This window comes from Mauremys reevesii, linkage group 10 (assembly GCF_016161935.1).
Source record: "Mauremys reevesii isolate NIE-2019 linkage group 10, ASM1616193v1, whole genome shotgun sequence".
NCBI classification, from domain to species: domain Eukaryota; kingdom Metazoa; phylum Chordata; order Testudines; family Geoemydidae; genus Mauremys; species Mauremys reevesii.
In genome coordinates, this window is record NC_052632.1 from 39,300,110 (window position 1) to 39,313,841 (window position 13,732).

Sequence of the window (13,732 nt, forward strand, 5' to 3'; positions counted from 1 at the left end):
ATCCCTGCTCCAATAAGGAGACATAATGGAGCAGCTTCACCAAGGAAGGGGCCAGAACCCCGCCCTGGAGTACACCCTAGCCTGGGGGGCAGGGCAGTGGCCTGGAACATCAGGGACGTGGCCCTACTCTGCATCAGGCAGAGTGGGGATTTGAACATGGGTCTCTTGTCCTGGGCGAGTGCTCTGGTCATGGGACTATTCGGGATAAGGGAGGCACCTCCACCTCCTGCTGTGCTCAATGCGGGCTGGTTTGTTGATGTTCCCCAAGGCAGCCTCTAGCACCGCCTGCCATTGGGCCCCGCAGGAGAGCTGAGCTGGGGACATGACTCGTGTGCAAATCCTGCTGGGGCTTAGGAGCAAGCTAGACACTAGGCATCAAGCCAGAGGCAGCCATGGATATACCCCAGAGTAGAAAGTTAAGTGCCTACGGGACTTTACCAGTGCAAATCTAGGCACCTAGGGGGTTAGGTGGCCACTGAGCAGGAGTTTTGAGGTTCTACATTTTGGACTTTGGCACCTTAAGTGCCAGGCACCCAAATCCCATTGTGGATCTAGCCCTTTAGGAGCCTCAGTCCTATTGTATGTCGATGGGATTTAAACCTAGACCTGGCCTTGAGGCTGGGAAAGAGGTGTGGGGAACGTGCCTGCAGTTGGCCCTCAGGGAGAAGTGAACACTGAGATTGTGGGCGCAATGCACACGCCTGGCCCGGGAGGGTTCGGCTGCATTGCGGCAGGGAGGTGTGATGCCGCGGAGCCAGACTCACACTCACTCAGCTTGAACTAGCATGCTAAAAATAGCCGTGGGGCTGCTGCGGCACAGGTGGCAGCTTGGGCTAGTCGCCTGAGTCCATGCCTGCCCAACCATCAGGGGCCAAGCACAGGCAGCCAGCCTGACCTGTAACAGCCCCAGGGCTGTTCTTAGCTTGCTAGCTCACGCTGAGCTACTGCCAGTCTGTCTGCCTGAGCTGGGACCACATCCTCAGCTGCAGTGCAGACAGACCCGAAATGCACCTGCCTACATGGCACTCTGGGAAGCAACAGGAGTCATGAACTGCTACGGCCACTGCGCTACCTTCCTTGGTGTGGGCTGCACCTTTGGGAGCTGGCGCAGAGCAGCAGGTGGCCTCCACTGCCACCAGCTCGTTCCGGGAGCCAGAAAGAGACCTCTGGCAGGAGATGGGTTCCTGACCACAGTTAGTAGCTCTCAGCAGTGTTAGCCATGCTCTGTACCAGGTTGTGTGGTCTCTGCTAGATTTCATCATGGTTACCATGGCCTTCTACCCTGGGTCCATTCCTGGGGGGGGGGGGGGTGACAGCTTCCAGAGAAGGGCAGAAACTGCTTCTATGTTGTATTGCAGTGATGCCTGGGGGTCCCAAGCAGAGATCAGGGCCCCATGGGGCAGGGCTCTGTAACAATCTCAAAAAGTCAGTCTGCCCCACAGCGCTCACAGATTTATGGAGAGCCCCAAGGCCCAAGTTGGGGAGGAAGGCAAAGGGAGCAATGAGAGAAGTTGGTTAGCTAGCAAAGGCAGAACAAGAACCAGTGGCTGGATGCTGAAGCCCTTGGCACAAGCTACCAAGGGAGGTGGTGGCTTTGCCAGCTCTTGATGTCTCCAAATCCAGCCTGGATGCCTTTCAGGGAGATGGACATTGCCTAAACCTGTTATTGGCTCACTCCAGGGGTAAGCGGGGGAAGGGCTCTGGCCTGTGGTATTCAGGTGGCCAGATTAGATGATCTAATGCTCCCGTCTGGCCTGGAACTTTAGGTTTTTGCATGTTGATCATTAGCTTGTTAGGCACCTGCCTCCTGGGTCACCAGTGCCAAAAATCAGACTTACCCAGGTTGGTTTGTAATAACAGGTCCTTCCTCCCTGGCCCCCAGACCCAGCTGCATTGTGAGACTGGGCTCTTTATTGCCTCCAAACCTAGACATATCTCCCTAGGGAGCGCCTAGCCCCTGCGCCCTCACAGTAACACTGAGCATCTTAGACCTCAAGCTCCAATCTGCCTCATGCACCTGATAATCCTGCCAGAGCAGGTGGGGCACAACAGCGGTAGGGGGAGTCCATGCCTGACCAAGCCAACAGGGCTGCTGCAGACTAATCCAGGCTGTGAGTCTGGGGGAGAGGCAATGCAACGGTAACAGCTGAACAACTCCATAGCGGGTGCATGAGTGGTCCCAGGGGGCAGCCCTGAGAGTTATTCAGAAACTTGTCTAGCTTCTGACCTGTGGCCCTTCAGGGCGGGGTCCGTCCCAGCACCCAACCTGCACCATCCCCACTCAGGCAGATCAGTGGAACTTCCAGAAGTCCCTTATGCACCAGAGTGTTTACGGCAGGGGCTCAGGCATAGCTGCCTCGGTGCAGCCAGGCCCAGCTGCTATTGCACTGCCACATACACCCCTGCAGGTTACCCCTGCTTGGAACAAGGATCAGCTGCACAGGTGCAAATGGCAGCATACGACAGCTTTGCTCTAGGGGGTGGCAGCTACACTGGGGTAGCCCCATGGCTGTAACCAGAGCAAACAAGGCCCACATCATCCTAGGGCAAGAGGTGAAATCTATCAGGCCCCAGAAAGGTCGAGTTCCATCATGGCAAAAGGAGAACAGGAAACTCAAGGTTGCGTCTTAGGGCTCGTGTGGCTCAATATGTTTATTAATGAGCGTTCAGAAGGCACAATGGTATTTACGCTAGTCAAGCCCAGAGAGGACTGCAAGGCACTGCTGAGGGACCTGATCCAGCAAGGTGAATAATACAGTTTAATACGCCTTAGAGGGAATCCTACTACTATGCATCCCAGGGGTCTAATTTATCTGTGTGGCCCCAGAAAAGGGAGCTGGGCGTCCCTGTGGGCAGCTCAATGAAAGCCTCTGCCCAATGTGCAGCACGACCAGTTACAGGCGCCAGCAACGTGTTTAGGTGCATAAGGACTGGGATTGAGAAGAGCAGTGAAAACACGATTGTGCCGTTCTCTAAACCGCTGGTACATTCTCTCCTAGCCTGCCGTGTTCAGGTCTGGTTACCCCAGCTCAGAAATCCTGGTGGCCAGAGAGCAGGTGCAAAGATGAGGCAGAATACAGCTGGGGGAAGGTTTTCCTGTGCAGAGACTGAACAGCTTAGCCATAGAGAGTTTGGAAAAGGGGACATGGAGAGATATGTAAGGTTAGTTTGGGGCTCTTGTTTACACTCCCAGGCAAGCAGCCCAAAGGGAAGCTCAGTGAAATTGAAAAGCAGCAACTTTCCAACTGGAAGAAGGGGACTGCTTTTAAACACATTATAGTTTATAAATGGAACCTGTGGAACTCCCTGCCCCAAGCGCTGAGGGTCAGAGCTCAGCAGGCTTGAACACAGAATGAGAACTGGATTTCAGAAAGGAATTCATTCAGGGACGTTCTCTGGTCTGCGTTACACACACGGGCAGCAGGATGGTGAGCATGGTCCCTGCTGGCTTTGGAATGTATGATCTGAAGAATGAGAAGGGATGCAGCTCCATGAGAGAGAAGGAAGATTTCAAAGGGCTCCAACCTTTCATACGTCAGGGCAGAAGCCAGCCCCGCTTGATGGCTCAGGAACCAACGTCACTGCAGCCATGTGAGTGGGGGTTTCACATCGCTGGCCAGGCTCTGGTGTAACTCACCGGCAGGCAATGGTGTTCCAGCAGGGATGACTGGGATCCATTGGGTTTCGTCACTGCACTCCCCAGAGTTTGTACCTGCCTTGGGATGGGGGCTGCAGCTGTGCCAGGGAGGTGCTGGCTGAGGCACTGGTCTCACGACCCAGGCGGTGTCGCCTACCCTACACCTGGGAGTGGGTGCAAACAGACTAGAAAAATGAAACCCCTTCTCCTTTGCCCCCAGCACCACACACAGTCCCCCTCCTCTGCCCTGGAAACAAACACCTGCTATGCTGAGCTTTGGGCAACACGCTGCTAGGCACCATATCACCCCACAGCTAGCGGAAGAGCAGGAAGGAGGGGTATCTCAGCCCCTCCAGCCGGGAGAGACGCACTGGAGAGCAGGCCAGTCCATCGCGTTTTATTGCACTCGTGCACACCCAGTTGCCAATACACAGACGAGTATGTACACGGTTATCTTACAACGGGCTGACTGAGAGCAGGAAACGGCCCTGGCAGAAGGGCGAAGCGCAGCCGCAGCCACGGAGTGCGAAGCACCAGCCGGGCAGCTCCCTATCCCAGGCAGCTGGGCCTGCAGCCTTGGCTGGGCACCCGGCGTTGTATCACCACAACACTGCTGCTGCCAGCACCAGTCACCTCCATTGGGACTGAAGTTCTGTGGCATCCCAGTCCCACGCCCCATGGTCACAGCTATTCTGTGCTTTGAACCCAACGGGACAAGGGCTCAACAGCTCCCCTCCCCCTGAGCCGGCCCAGACTGACCATTAACAGCACTAGTGGGCGGCTCAGCCTGCGGTCACTGCTAGAAGAGGGGAGTTTTTACAGTGAGTTAACAGGCCTCAGCTAGCTCCTGTGGGATCCTAGTGGAGACAAGGCAGGGGCAGCTTTAACTGCAGTGCAGCTAGGCAGGGGCACCTGCAGGGGGTACAACACTGACCTCCCCAGCTACACAGCAGGAAAAACTGCTCCCTGTGCCTTGGCACTGCTAGGCATTCACAGCAAGAGAGCTACTGTGTATTCCCTCTCGTAACACACAGCCCAAACGGGAGCCCTCCCTGCCCTCCCGCGAGCAGGGATCAAGAGGGAGAAGGAAATCGAGCTGCACTTGTTACTGCACTGGGGCATTATATCAGCTGCTGGCGGTACCCGAGCAGGAGAGCAGGCAGGTTAGCAAACCAGACTCAACCCTAGAGCAGCCAAGGCAGCGTGTAGCTTTCACACAAAATAGCAGGTTGAGATAAGTCATGTGAAAACTCCCCCCAGCAATGTCTGCACTAGGGCTTCCCCTCCTGTCGGCTGGCCTTTCCTGGCGAGGATGAGGCCTATCGGGGGTTGCAAACCCGGGCTTTCGGCAACTTTGTGCGGGAGAAGTGGCGGGGGGTGGTGGGGGGGGCTGGTTTGTTTCCAAGGTTGGCTCTGCTTGCGCTTTCCCTGCAGGAGCAGCCAGAGGCCGTGTCTGCGCTGTGGGGCTTTGCCCTGCCAGGGCTGTTGGGAAGACTCAGGCTGGCTGCTGTGAGCCCATAACCCGTCACTACAGGGAAGCCTTCCCTGCTCTGGGGTCCTTAGCACTGTTACCAACACACCAACCAAAGGGCACCGAACAGCGGCTCACACTCACAGAACGGGCTTGTCTCCACTAAAGTTTCACCTCCAGTGACCTGCTTGCCTAGGCCGAGCCCTGGGGTGAGCCACAAACACTGTGGCAGTGACACCCCCAGGCAATAAGCAACCAACCAACCTGCGGGCAAATCGCTAATGCAAACAAGCCCCTGCTGCTCGGCGGCTGTGATGCCCTCACTTCACCGCTTCCCCAGCCCAGATAGGACCTGTATTCTAATGGAACCAGCAGACAGGGCATTTTCAGGCCCCCAATCCCGGCCACGAAGAAGCAAGAAGAGAGCACATGGCCCATGTCTGCCCCTTTAAACAAGGCCACAGCCCCGCTGCCAGCCACGCTGGGAGGCAGTAGCCAAGAGAACTTGTGCCTGAGCCAAAGTCTGGCAGCATAAGCCACAGGCACATCTTGCTCCCTGCCCCCGGCGCAGCTACATGCCAGCACTGAAGCCACGAGACCTAGAGACAAACCAGAAGAATGGAGGCCTGTGGGGGCAGGGCTTACAGGCCTGGGGGGTGAGAGGCACGCAGGGCTGGGGCTGTCTCTGGGAGGCAAAGGAAGGGCTCGCCTGTTGATCCCAGGAGCGGGAGGGTGTGTAGAGGCAGGGCAGAGCCGACAGGGCACAGCTGGGAAGGTGGGTTCGGACCCTCCCTGGATCCAAAGGGGTAAGCGATAAGACCAGATGAATGCTAAATTACTGGGCTAGATGTCCAGGTGCACCAAAGCAGCTCTTGGCATACAGGGGCGATAGGGAATGTGCCATCTTTCCACCGCTGAGCCTGGGGGCTGAACTGGCACCCCCAGCATGAGGTAGAACAGCCTTGAGGTTGCACTAACTTGAACAAGCTCCCAAGAAGCCTCTCTTCCTCTCTTTCGGAGGAGCAGGAGGTTTGAACTCAGTGTTTCTCCCCGTACCCGCCCCTCTGTGCTGGCAAGACTAGCACCCACTACCACTGTGATTGGCACATTACAATGCAGACACCCCAAGCACTTCCACTACCATAATTGACAGGGAACTAAATGGTGACATTTTAATTGTGCCCGGTAGACTCCAACGTTAACACTCCCAGCTGAGAGGCCCCAGGCAATGACTCGGGCGGACAATGCTGCATTAGTAACACGTGACACACACGTGGAAGATTGGCTTTGCACCACTTTGCACCAGGGAAAGCGAAGAATCTGCCACATGGTTCTGTAGCAAGCGCTGGATGCTGCCAGACTTTCCGGGCCCGGAGAACCACCGAAAACACAGGGCCATCCCCACGGGGCAAAGAGGGACCAAGCAGGCTGTCTAGTCATGCTCCCCCTACAGATTAGTGAGTAGGTAATGGGCATGGGGTGGGACCGGAGAGAGGTGCTGAACTAGCCGGGCTCAGGGAAGCTACAGCAGAGGTTAGTAGGGCCTGTGTACGGCCTATGAGGGACCTGGGGTCAGGGATTTCCACTGGGAGGAAAACACCAGGAGGTGCTGTGAGCCAGGGGGGACCAAAGAGCTACCATGCCTTTGTGGCACACATGCCCGAGCGGGGTCAGTGCACTGTAGACAGCTGCAGGCTGGCAGGGTAGAGCGGCACATTCCTAGTGGCACACCAAGGAGCACCAGCCTGCTCGCTCTCCTCCAGGGGTCGCCAGCAGAGAACACCAGGGCCAGGCGTCGGAGCAGAGCCAGAGAAAAGCCAGCACAGTCTAAAGGAGGGGTTGGGAAAACGAGCCTCCGGGTCACCATCAGGCAATGGCCAGTGCCCCCTGGTGATCAGGCTGGCGCACTGCCCCAATACCCTCTACACAGGGCACTGTGGCGCCTGCATGGCCCTGGCAGCTGGGGCTTCTTGGCAGGCTGGCCGGCCTGGATGAGCTGTTGCTTTAAAGAGGTAACAGAGATGAGCTGCCGTGCTCCCTGCAGCGGCTGTGCAGGCCCTGCCGTGCACCGAGCCAGCTCCGGACCACTAGGCTACCCAGGGCCCCCCGGCACCGGCGCCAGCCTAGTCACTGCTTCACTCGCACACCACACAGAGCGCAGCGCGGGGGGCGTGCTGGGAGCCACAGGAAGCGGCGGCGTCTGGGTCCCCTTTCCAGGTGTGCGCGGCGGCATACTGCCTGCGTGGCTGCACCAAGGCTCTGGCTACTGCAGCTGGCTGGACCTGTCGCTCTCCAGCCCTTTGTGCTTCGGGGCCGGCTGGGCCTCCCCAGCTTCAGTGGATTTCCGGGAGGCTTTGGGGCTCACGGTGCCCTTCCGGGTGCCCTGGGGGCTTGCCAGGCCTTTCTTCTGCAGCTGGGGGCTGGACTGGGCTGAGGGGGCCTTCCTGCCCAGGGAGGGGCTCTTGGAGCCCTTGGGCTTGGCTGGCTGCTGCAGGCTCTCCAGACTCTTCAGGCCCAGGATCTCACAATAGCGGTTACACTGGTGAGCAGCAGCAAACTGGTCCAGCAGGGCCGGGAAGCAGCTCTCCTTCAGCCCCTGGTACCTGCCAACACAGCCACACTCAGGGCCAGCGCCCTGCCAAGGGGGTTCTGGGCCAGGGCGCCCCTCTCCCCACACAGCCCCAGGCACGGCGAGCAGGGAGACAAGACGCCTGGGCTGCTGCCCTCTGGGCACATAACCCTTTCTGGGTGGTGGGTGGGGACGCTGACTTTCCACCGGGCTCCCACCCTCTCTAGGGCATTGCTGCAGGTGCTCACTGCATGGGCCATGGCACTGCAGCAGGGGGCAAAGCAGCTCCTGGACCCACCATTGTGTCCCCCCTGCCCCAGACCCAGCCTCCCTCTTGCAGCCCCCTCTTGCCATCACATACCCCCGCCCCCCTCAGTCCCCCTTCACTTCCCCTCCCACCTGCCATCACATACTAAGGAACTGAAGCGGGAAGAGGAGAGCAGCAGAGACAGGCCTGGGGCTGAACCGTGCAGGAGGAGGACAGTGCTATGGCTGGCCGAGTGATGGGGAAGGAAGTGGGGGGGGCAAAGTCACCGCAAGCCCTGCAGAGAGGCTGGGGCAGCCCCATCACGTGGCAGACACAGTCTGGGGTAGGGCAGAGCCCCCACAGCCCCTCTGAGCAGCAGGGGGTCTGCCAGCTCTCTGCCTCGGCCCTGCCGTCACTTACCCTTTCAGCTTTGTAGCTATCCTCACGTTTGTGATCCTCCACCCAACGCCTGCAAGGGAAGGGAACAATCACCAGCCTCAGGCCGAGCCCAATGCAGCTCCCCCGGCTGCCAGCAGAAGCCTGGCCGCTAATTGTGCCAGGACAGCAGGATTTGGCCCAAGGAGTCTCCTGGTTGGGGTCCAAGTCACTGAGCCCACCGCAGGGGCAGGGTGGGCATGAGAGACACCGGGGGGGTCCCTGTCACCCCTGCATGGGCAGGGTGGGCACGAGGGGCATCAGCACAGGGTCCCAGTGTCCCCTGCGCAGGCAGAGTGAGGAGCACGGGGGCAGGGGGGTCACCCCTTCATAGGCTGGGTGGGTGCGAGGGGCACCGGCACGAGATCCCTGTCACCCCTGCATGGGCAGGGTGGGCATGAGAGACACCGGGGGGTCCCTGTCACCCCTACATGGGCAGGGTGGGCACGAGGGGCATCAGCACAGGGTCCCAGTGTCCCCTGCACAGGCAGGGTGGGTGCGAGGAGCACGGGGGGGGCATCACCCCTTCATAGGCTGGGTGAGTGCGAGGGGCACCGGCACGGGGTCCCAGTCACCACTGCATGGGCAGGGTGGGCACAAGGGGTACCGGCGTGGGGCCCAGTCACCCCATAGCAGGCAAGGTGGGTGCGAGGGGCTCCGGCGCAGGGTCCCAGTCACCCCTCCAGGGTCCCAGCAAATCACGTTTAGGCCCTGAGTTGCCCGCTTTTCAATTGAATGCGCCTTTAGCTCTGTCCCTCTCTGAATTCCCTCCTTCACACAGGCTGGCAGGGCTGCTAGTGGAGTCACAGAGAGCCTGGGGAGGGGACAGTCCTACCAGGAAAGGAGCGATGAGCAGTGACCAGCCTGCAGAGCCCCTCCATACAGAGACCGCAGCAGCCCCCACCAGTGTCGCCCCATCATCCGGTGGAGCAGAGGTGGAACAGTCCCCATTTCACACCTGGCTCAGAGAGGTCACAGGCCAGGGCTTTGCGTGGGCTCTGGGTTTGGGTGCCCTGTCAACACGCTTTCAGCCGCTGGCTCCAGCTGCCACTGGGCATTCTCTGCACCTCTGCAAATCAGGCCCCAGGGGTCTGGAGTTGGGGACCATAGAGGAGAGGCTCTTTCTGAAAGCCTGAGGCCAAGGCCCTCAAGCCAGTGGCTGGCAGAGACAGGAACAGAGGCCAGATCTCCCGGGTTCCCACCTCCAGGTGCCAACACAAGCTGCCATTCCAGTACATCCTTGGTCGATGCAATGCTATGGGGGAGAGACTACTAGGGAAATGCCCTGCCTGCCACCATGCCTGGCAGATGGCAGGGGGGTGGCTGGAGTCCTTGGCTGAAGGAGATTTTCCCATCTCCTTTTTCCAGCAGCCACCACTCCCTTGCTCTCTCTCAGGAGCGGGGCTGCCCGGACACAGTGCTGGGTGGTGTGTCGTAGGGGCACCACTGCCCTGGGCCCTGTGGCGCTGTGCCAGAGGAACCAGGGACTCCGCCCTCACCGAGGACTAGACAGCCGCCTCGGCCCGTACCTTCCATGTCAGTCACAAGGATATTTCCATTTGTCCACTGGTAGAGCCAGTGCTGGAAGGCGCAGCACTTCTGTGCGATCTCTGAGCTGCTCTGCACAGCCAGGTTGCTGTCCCGCTCCTTCACGCAGTACCGCTCAAAGGGCCCTGCCAGGTCCTCCTCGATGGTGGCGTATGGGACAGTGTTGGCAGGTCGGTAAATGAGATACAGAGGGATGATCCTGGACAACAGTAAATGGCCCGGGTCAGCACAGGGCAAGCCAGAACGCAGGCTGACGGGCTGGCTCTGTGACTAGCATGCAGAGCACATGGCGGACCCCAACCCAGAGCCCACCACCCTGAGCACCATCCCCTGTCTGCAAGCTGCCCCCACCTCAGCCATGATAGCAACTGGACCTGCTGACGTTAGCCCAGGCCCTGGGCCCTTCCCACACAACGCTCCCAATTCGGCTCTGAGTGCACCTGTTAATGAAAATGGGCCACCGGATCCCTGGAGCGATGGGGTGGAGGAGGCCATGCCGGTGCCGCCTACCCCGGATCCTCCCTCCCCTGGCCCAGTGATGCTCGGAGGCCATGCTGCCCTGTGGCCTCTGCATGCTCAGGGTGGCGGGCAGAGGCCCAACTTACTCGGGCACCGCCCCGAAGTCTGGGATGGCCCGTGCTTCAGCAGCAAAGATCTTGCAGTACTCCCGGCTCGAGTTCTGGATTTTGCACTCCTGGGGATTCAAGCAGAGTCATTATCCCTTGCCCTGCCCCCTGCCAGCAAGTCAGCTTCAGACTGCATCCTGCTCCTCCCGGAGAACTCAGACGGGCACCGGGATGTATCCTCGCTGGCAATCACGGGACAAAGGGCAGCTCAAACCACCAGAGCCTCCCCACCACGCAGTGTGGGGGACAGCAGGCATGATGGGTGAGAGCACTGGACAGCCATGGAGCAGACTATGGGTGCTGGCCCCTGCCCCTCAGGGCTTGTGTGACAGCAGCTAGCCCAGGAGCAGAGAAGCAGGCAGGACGCAGTCCAGGGCTGGGCAGGCAGCACAAGGGACAGCTCAGGAGAAGCAGTGGCAGGAGAGCAGAGGTCAGGGGGTAACTGGCCAGAGGGGCCAGCAGGCCAGGAGCCGGTGCCCAGGCTGTGGGAGGCTGTTCCAGGCACTGGGATGTGCATGAGGAAAGGCAGAGGAGGGAAAGCGGGAGGAGAGAAGAGGAGTGGGGCCAGGGTTGGACAGGCTGGCGGGTGCAGGGGGGCGCTGAGGAGTGGCAGTGAGCTGGGTAGCGAGTGGGGAGCAGGCCGGGCAGGAGCAGTGTGCCAGGTGCGGGGAGGGACATACGAGATAGGGTGTGTGTGTGCAATGCAGGCAACAACAATCAAAGCACTGAGCCAAGTCAGGGTTTTCAGGCTGTCCCCATACTGCAGGAACAAGGGGGTGTGGCCTGGGCGCACCTGCCAGGGAGCATGGAGGGAGGGGGCGTGGCTGGGAGGGGGCGTGGCTTGGACCCGCCTGCCGGGAGCATGGAGGGAGGGGGCAAGGCCGGGGCCCGCCTGCCAGGGAGTGTGGGGGGAGCGGGCGTGGCCTGGGCGTGCCTGCCGGGGGGCCTGGGCCCACCTGGATGGTGATGTCGTAGTTCTTCTCGATGAGCGTGTTCTCGTTCTTGGTCCCGAAGACGATGAGGTTGTGCACTTTGAGGATGCAGGTCCGGCCGGACTCGAAGACGGGCTCCAGGCCGTAGATTGTCCTGGCGCGCCAGGCTTTGCGCAGGAAGCCGGCGCCCACCTCCATGTCCTCGCTCACAACGCGCCCAAAGAACTTGTCCCCCCAGTAGCCTGAGTCGGCCAGGCCCTTGGCGAACACCATGGGGGTCATTTCGATCTCCTCGCCGACTGGCAGAAGGAAAGCAGCGAGTTAGTGGTGGCAGGCGCTGCTGGGAACAGGGCAGCTGAGCAGGCACTAGGCTCTCCCTGCCGGAGTGTGCAGCAGGGGCAGCAGGTTGGGCCCCTAGTGCAAAGAGAGATAGGGAGGGCAGCACACTCAGGCCCAGGAGGAGGAGGGTGGGGAACAGCTCCTGCTGCATGTTAGCGCCCTCCCTGGCTGACTGGCAGCATGGAGCTGGAGGAGCCCCTCGCTGCAGGGCCTTGGGAAGAAGCTCCAGGTCTGCAATCAGTGAGCTTGACGTCTGGCTGGCATTAGCCAGCTGCCCAGCACAAGGCCTGGCACAGAGACACCGGCTCATTAGGGAGGAATGGCTGGATCCGGCCATGCCGCGCTTTGTGGTCACCCCTCCCACTGGGCACCCTGCCCCACCCCGGCCCAGCATCAACACGTGCCATGAGGGGGCACTGGGCTTACTCTGAGCCCAGCAGTAAGGGCCTGGCCAGCACTCACTGCACCTCTGGCTGCTCCCACTTTACCTTCAATTTCTTCTCTGGAGATGAATCCCGACAGCACTAGAGGAGAAACAGAGCCCTGGCTGTTAGTGCCCTGAGGTGGCTGGGCCTGACTATCAGCTGTTCATCCCAGCCCCCTCCCTGCCCCCCCTAGGGACAGCCAGACCTGAAAGTGCCCTGGCAGTGCCCGCGCACGCCTGCACCGGCGTGACACAGTAACTACACCGAACGCTGGGCCCTGCTGCGCCCTCGCTCTCAGGGCCCTGCTTGCAGCTGGGCCAGACGCCGGAGGGAGGAGCAGTGGGATAGGGCCCCTAGGCCCAGGGCCGCCTTGTCAGAGAGACCAGCAGACAGGCCAGCTTCTACCCTTCAGGAGAACAGGCCAAGGCCCAGCCATTGGAGGGACTCTCGGCACAGGGCTGGATTCATTCCCTGCCCCAGGTTCAGATTGCTGGGTGATGGAGCATGGAGAAGGCTCTTTACCGCAGGCCAAGAGTTGCTCACATTCCCCTCAGGAAGAGCTTGGAATCGTAACCTCTCGGCTGCCACAGCTAAAGCGCCGTTCCCAGCCTGCACAGCCGGGTACCCCCTGGTGCCCCCCGGCCCCCCATACCCCACCTGCTCCCATTTCCTCATCATCCAGTACCCAACCAACCCCCTGCATCCCTGGCCTCCCATCACCCAACTCGCACCCAGCGCCCCTGGTCCCCACATCACCCAGTACCCAACCGGCCCCCTGCTCCTCTGGCCCCCCGGTTAGCAGTTACCCAACTCGCCTCCCCAACACTGTCACCCAGTACCCCTCCCAGTCCCGCTCTCCTGTCCCCCAACTCATTGACCAGTATGCAACCCACCCCCTCACTCCCCTGCCCCCCATCACCTGGTACCCAGCCCATCCCCCTCTCCCACCTCTTGTCTACCCTATCACACAATACACAATGGCCATTGCCCACTCCTGATCTCTCTGCCCTCTCCAATTGCCTGGAATCCAACCTGCCCCCGCTCCTGCCCCCATTGCCCGTTATCCAACTCATTCCTCTGCTCCCACCCCCGACGTCCAGTAACCAACCTCCTCCTCCCCCATGCCCCATACCCAACCAACCTCACCTTCTGCGCTGAGTAGGAAGTCGGTGGAGTCGGTGCCATACTCATTCTCGATGGTGCACTGGTACACGCCACAGTCCTTCCGGGATGCCTGCACAATGGCCAGGGCTGCCTGCCCCTCATCACCTGAGCTGAAAGACAATGGAGCCAGCCTGGAGATTAGTGCTGGGCAGCCCTGTAGTATCTGTATTGTGGTAGGGCTTATGAGCCCCAGCTGTGGACCACAACCCTACTGTGTGAGGAGATGTACATACCCACCCAGCCAATGAAAGGACAGGCCCTGTCCCACAGAGCTTTCAGTCTGACTTCAGCCCTGCAGTGGGTACATGTGAATTGAAAGCCACGCGAATGCTACCAGGA

The 13,732-nt window shown here is 60.1% G+C and overlaps 1 protein-coding gene across 3 annotated transcripts in view; it reads right to left on the reverse strand.

Annotated features, from left to right (window-relative positions):
* Positions 1-6,556: 6,556 nt before the first annotated feature.
* ALPK3 (alpha kinase 3) overlaps positions 6,557-13,732 on the reverse strand; it is an 89,597-nt gene continuing 82,421 nt past the window's right edge. For all 3 annotated transcript variants that reach the window (XM_039491409.1, XM_039491408.1, XM_039491410.1), the window contains 7 exons: positions 13,376-13,503; positions 12,293-12,328; positions 11,490-11,764; positions 10,513-10,601; positions 9,889-10,106; positions 8,345-8,393; positions 6,557-7,711 (listed from right to left, as the gene is read on the reverse strand). In XM_039491409.1, coding sequence (XP_039347343.1) covers positions 7,372-7,711; positions 8,345-8,393; positions 9,889-10,106; positions 10,513-10,601; positions 11,490-11,764; positions 12,293-12,328; positions 13,376-13,503 — 1,135 coding nt within the window. In that variant the 3' untranslated portion in view covers positions 6,557-7,371. The remainder of the gene's footprint in view (positions 7,712-8,344; positions 8,394-9,888; positions 10,107-10,512; positions 10,602-11,489; positions 11,765-12,292; positions 12,329-13,375; positions 13,504-13,732) is intronic.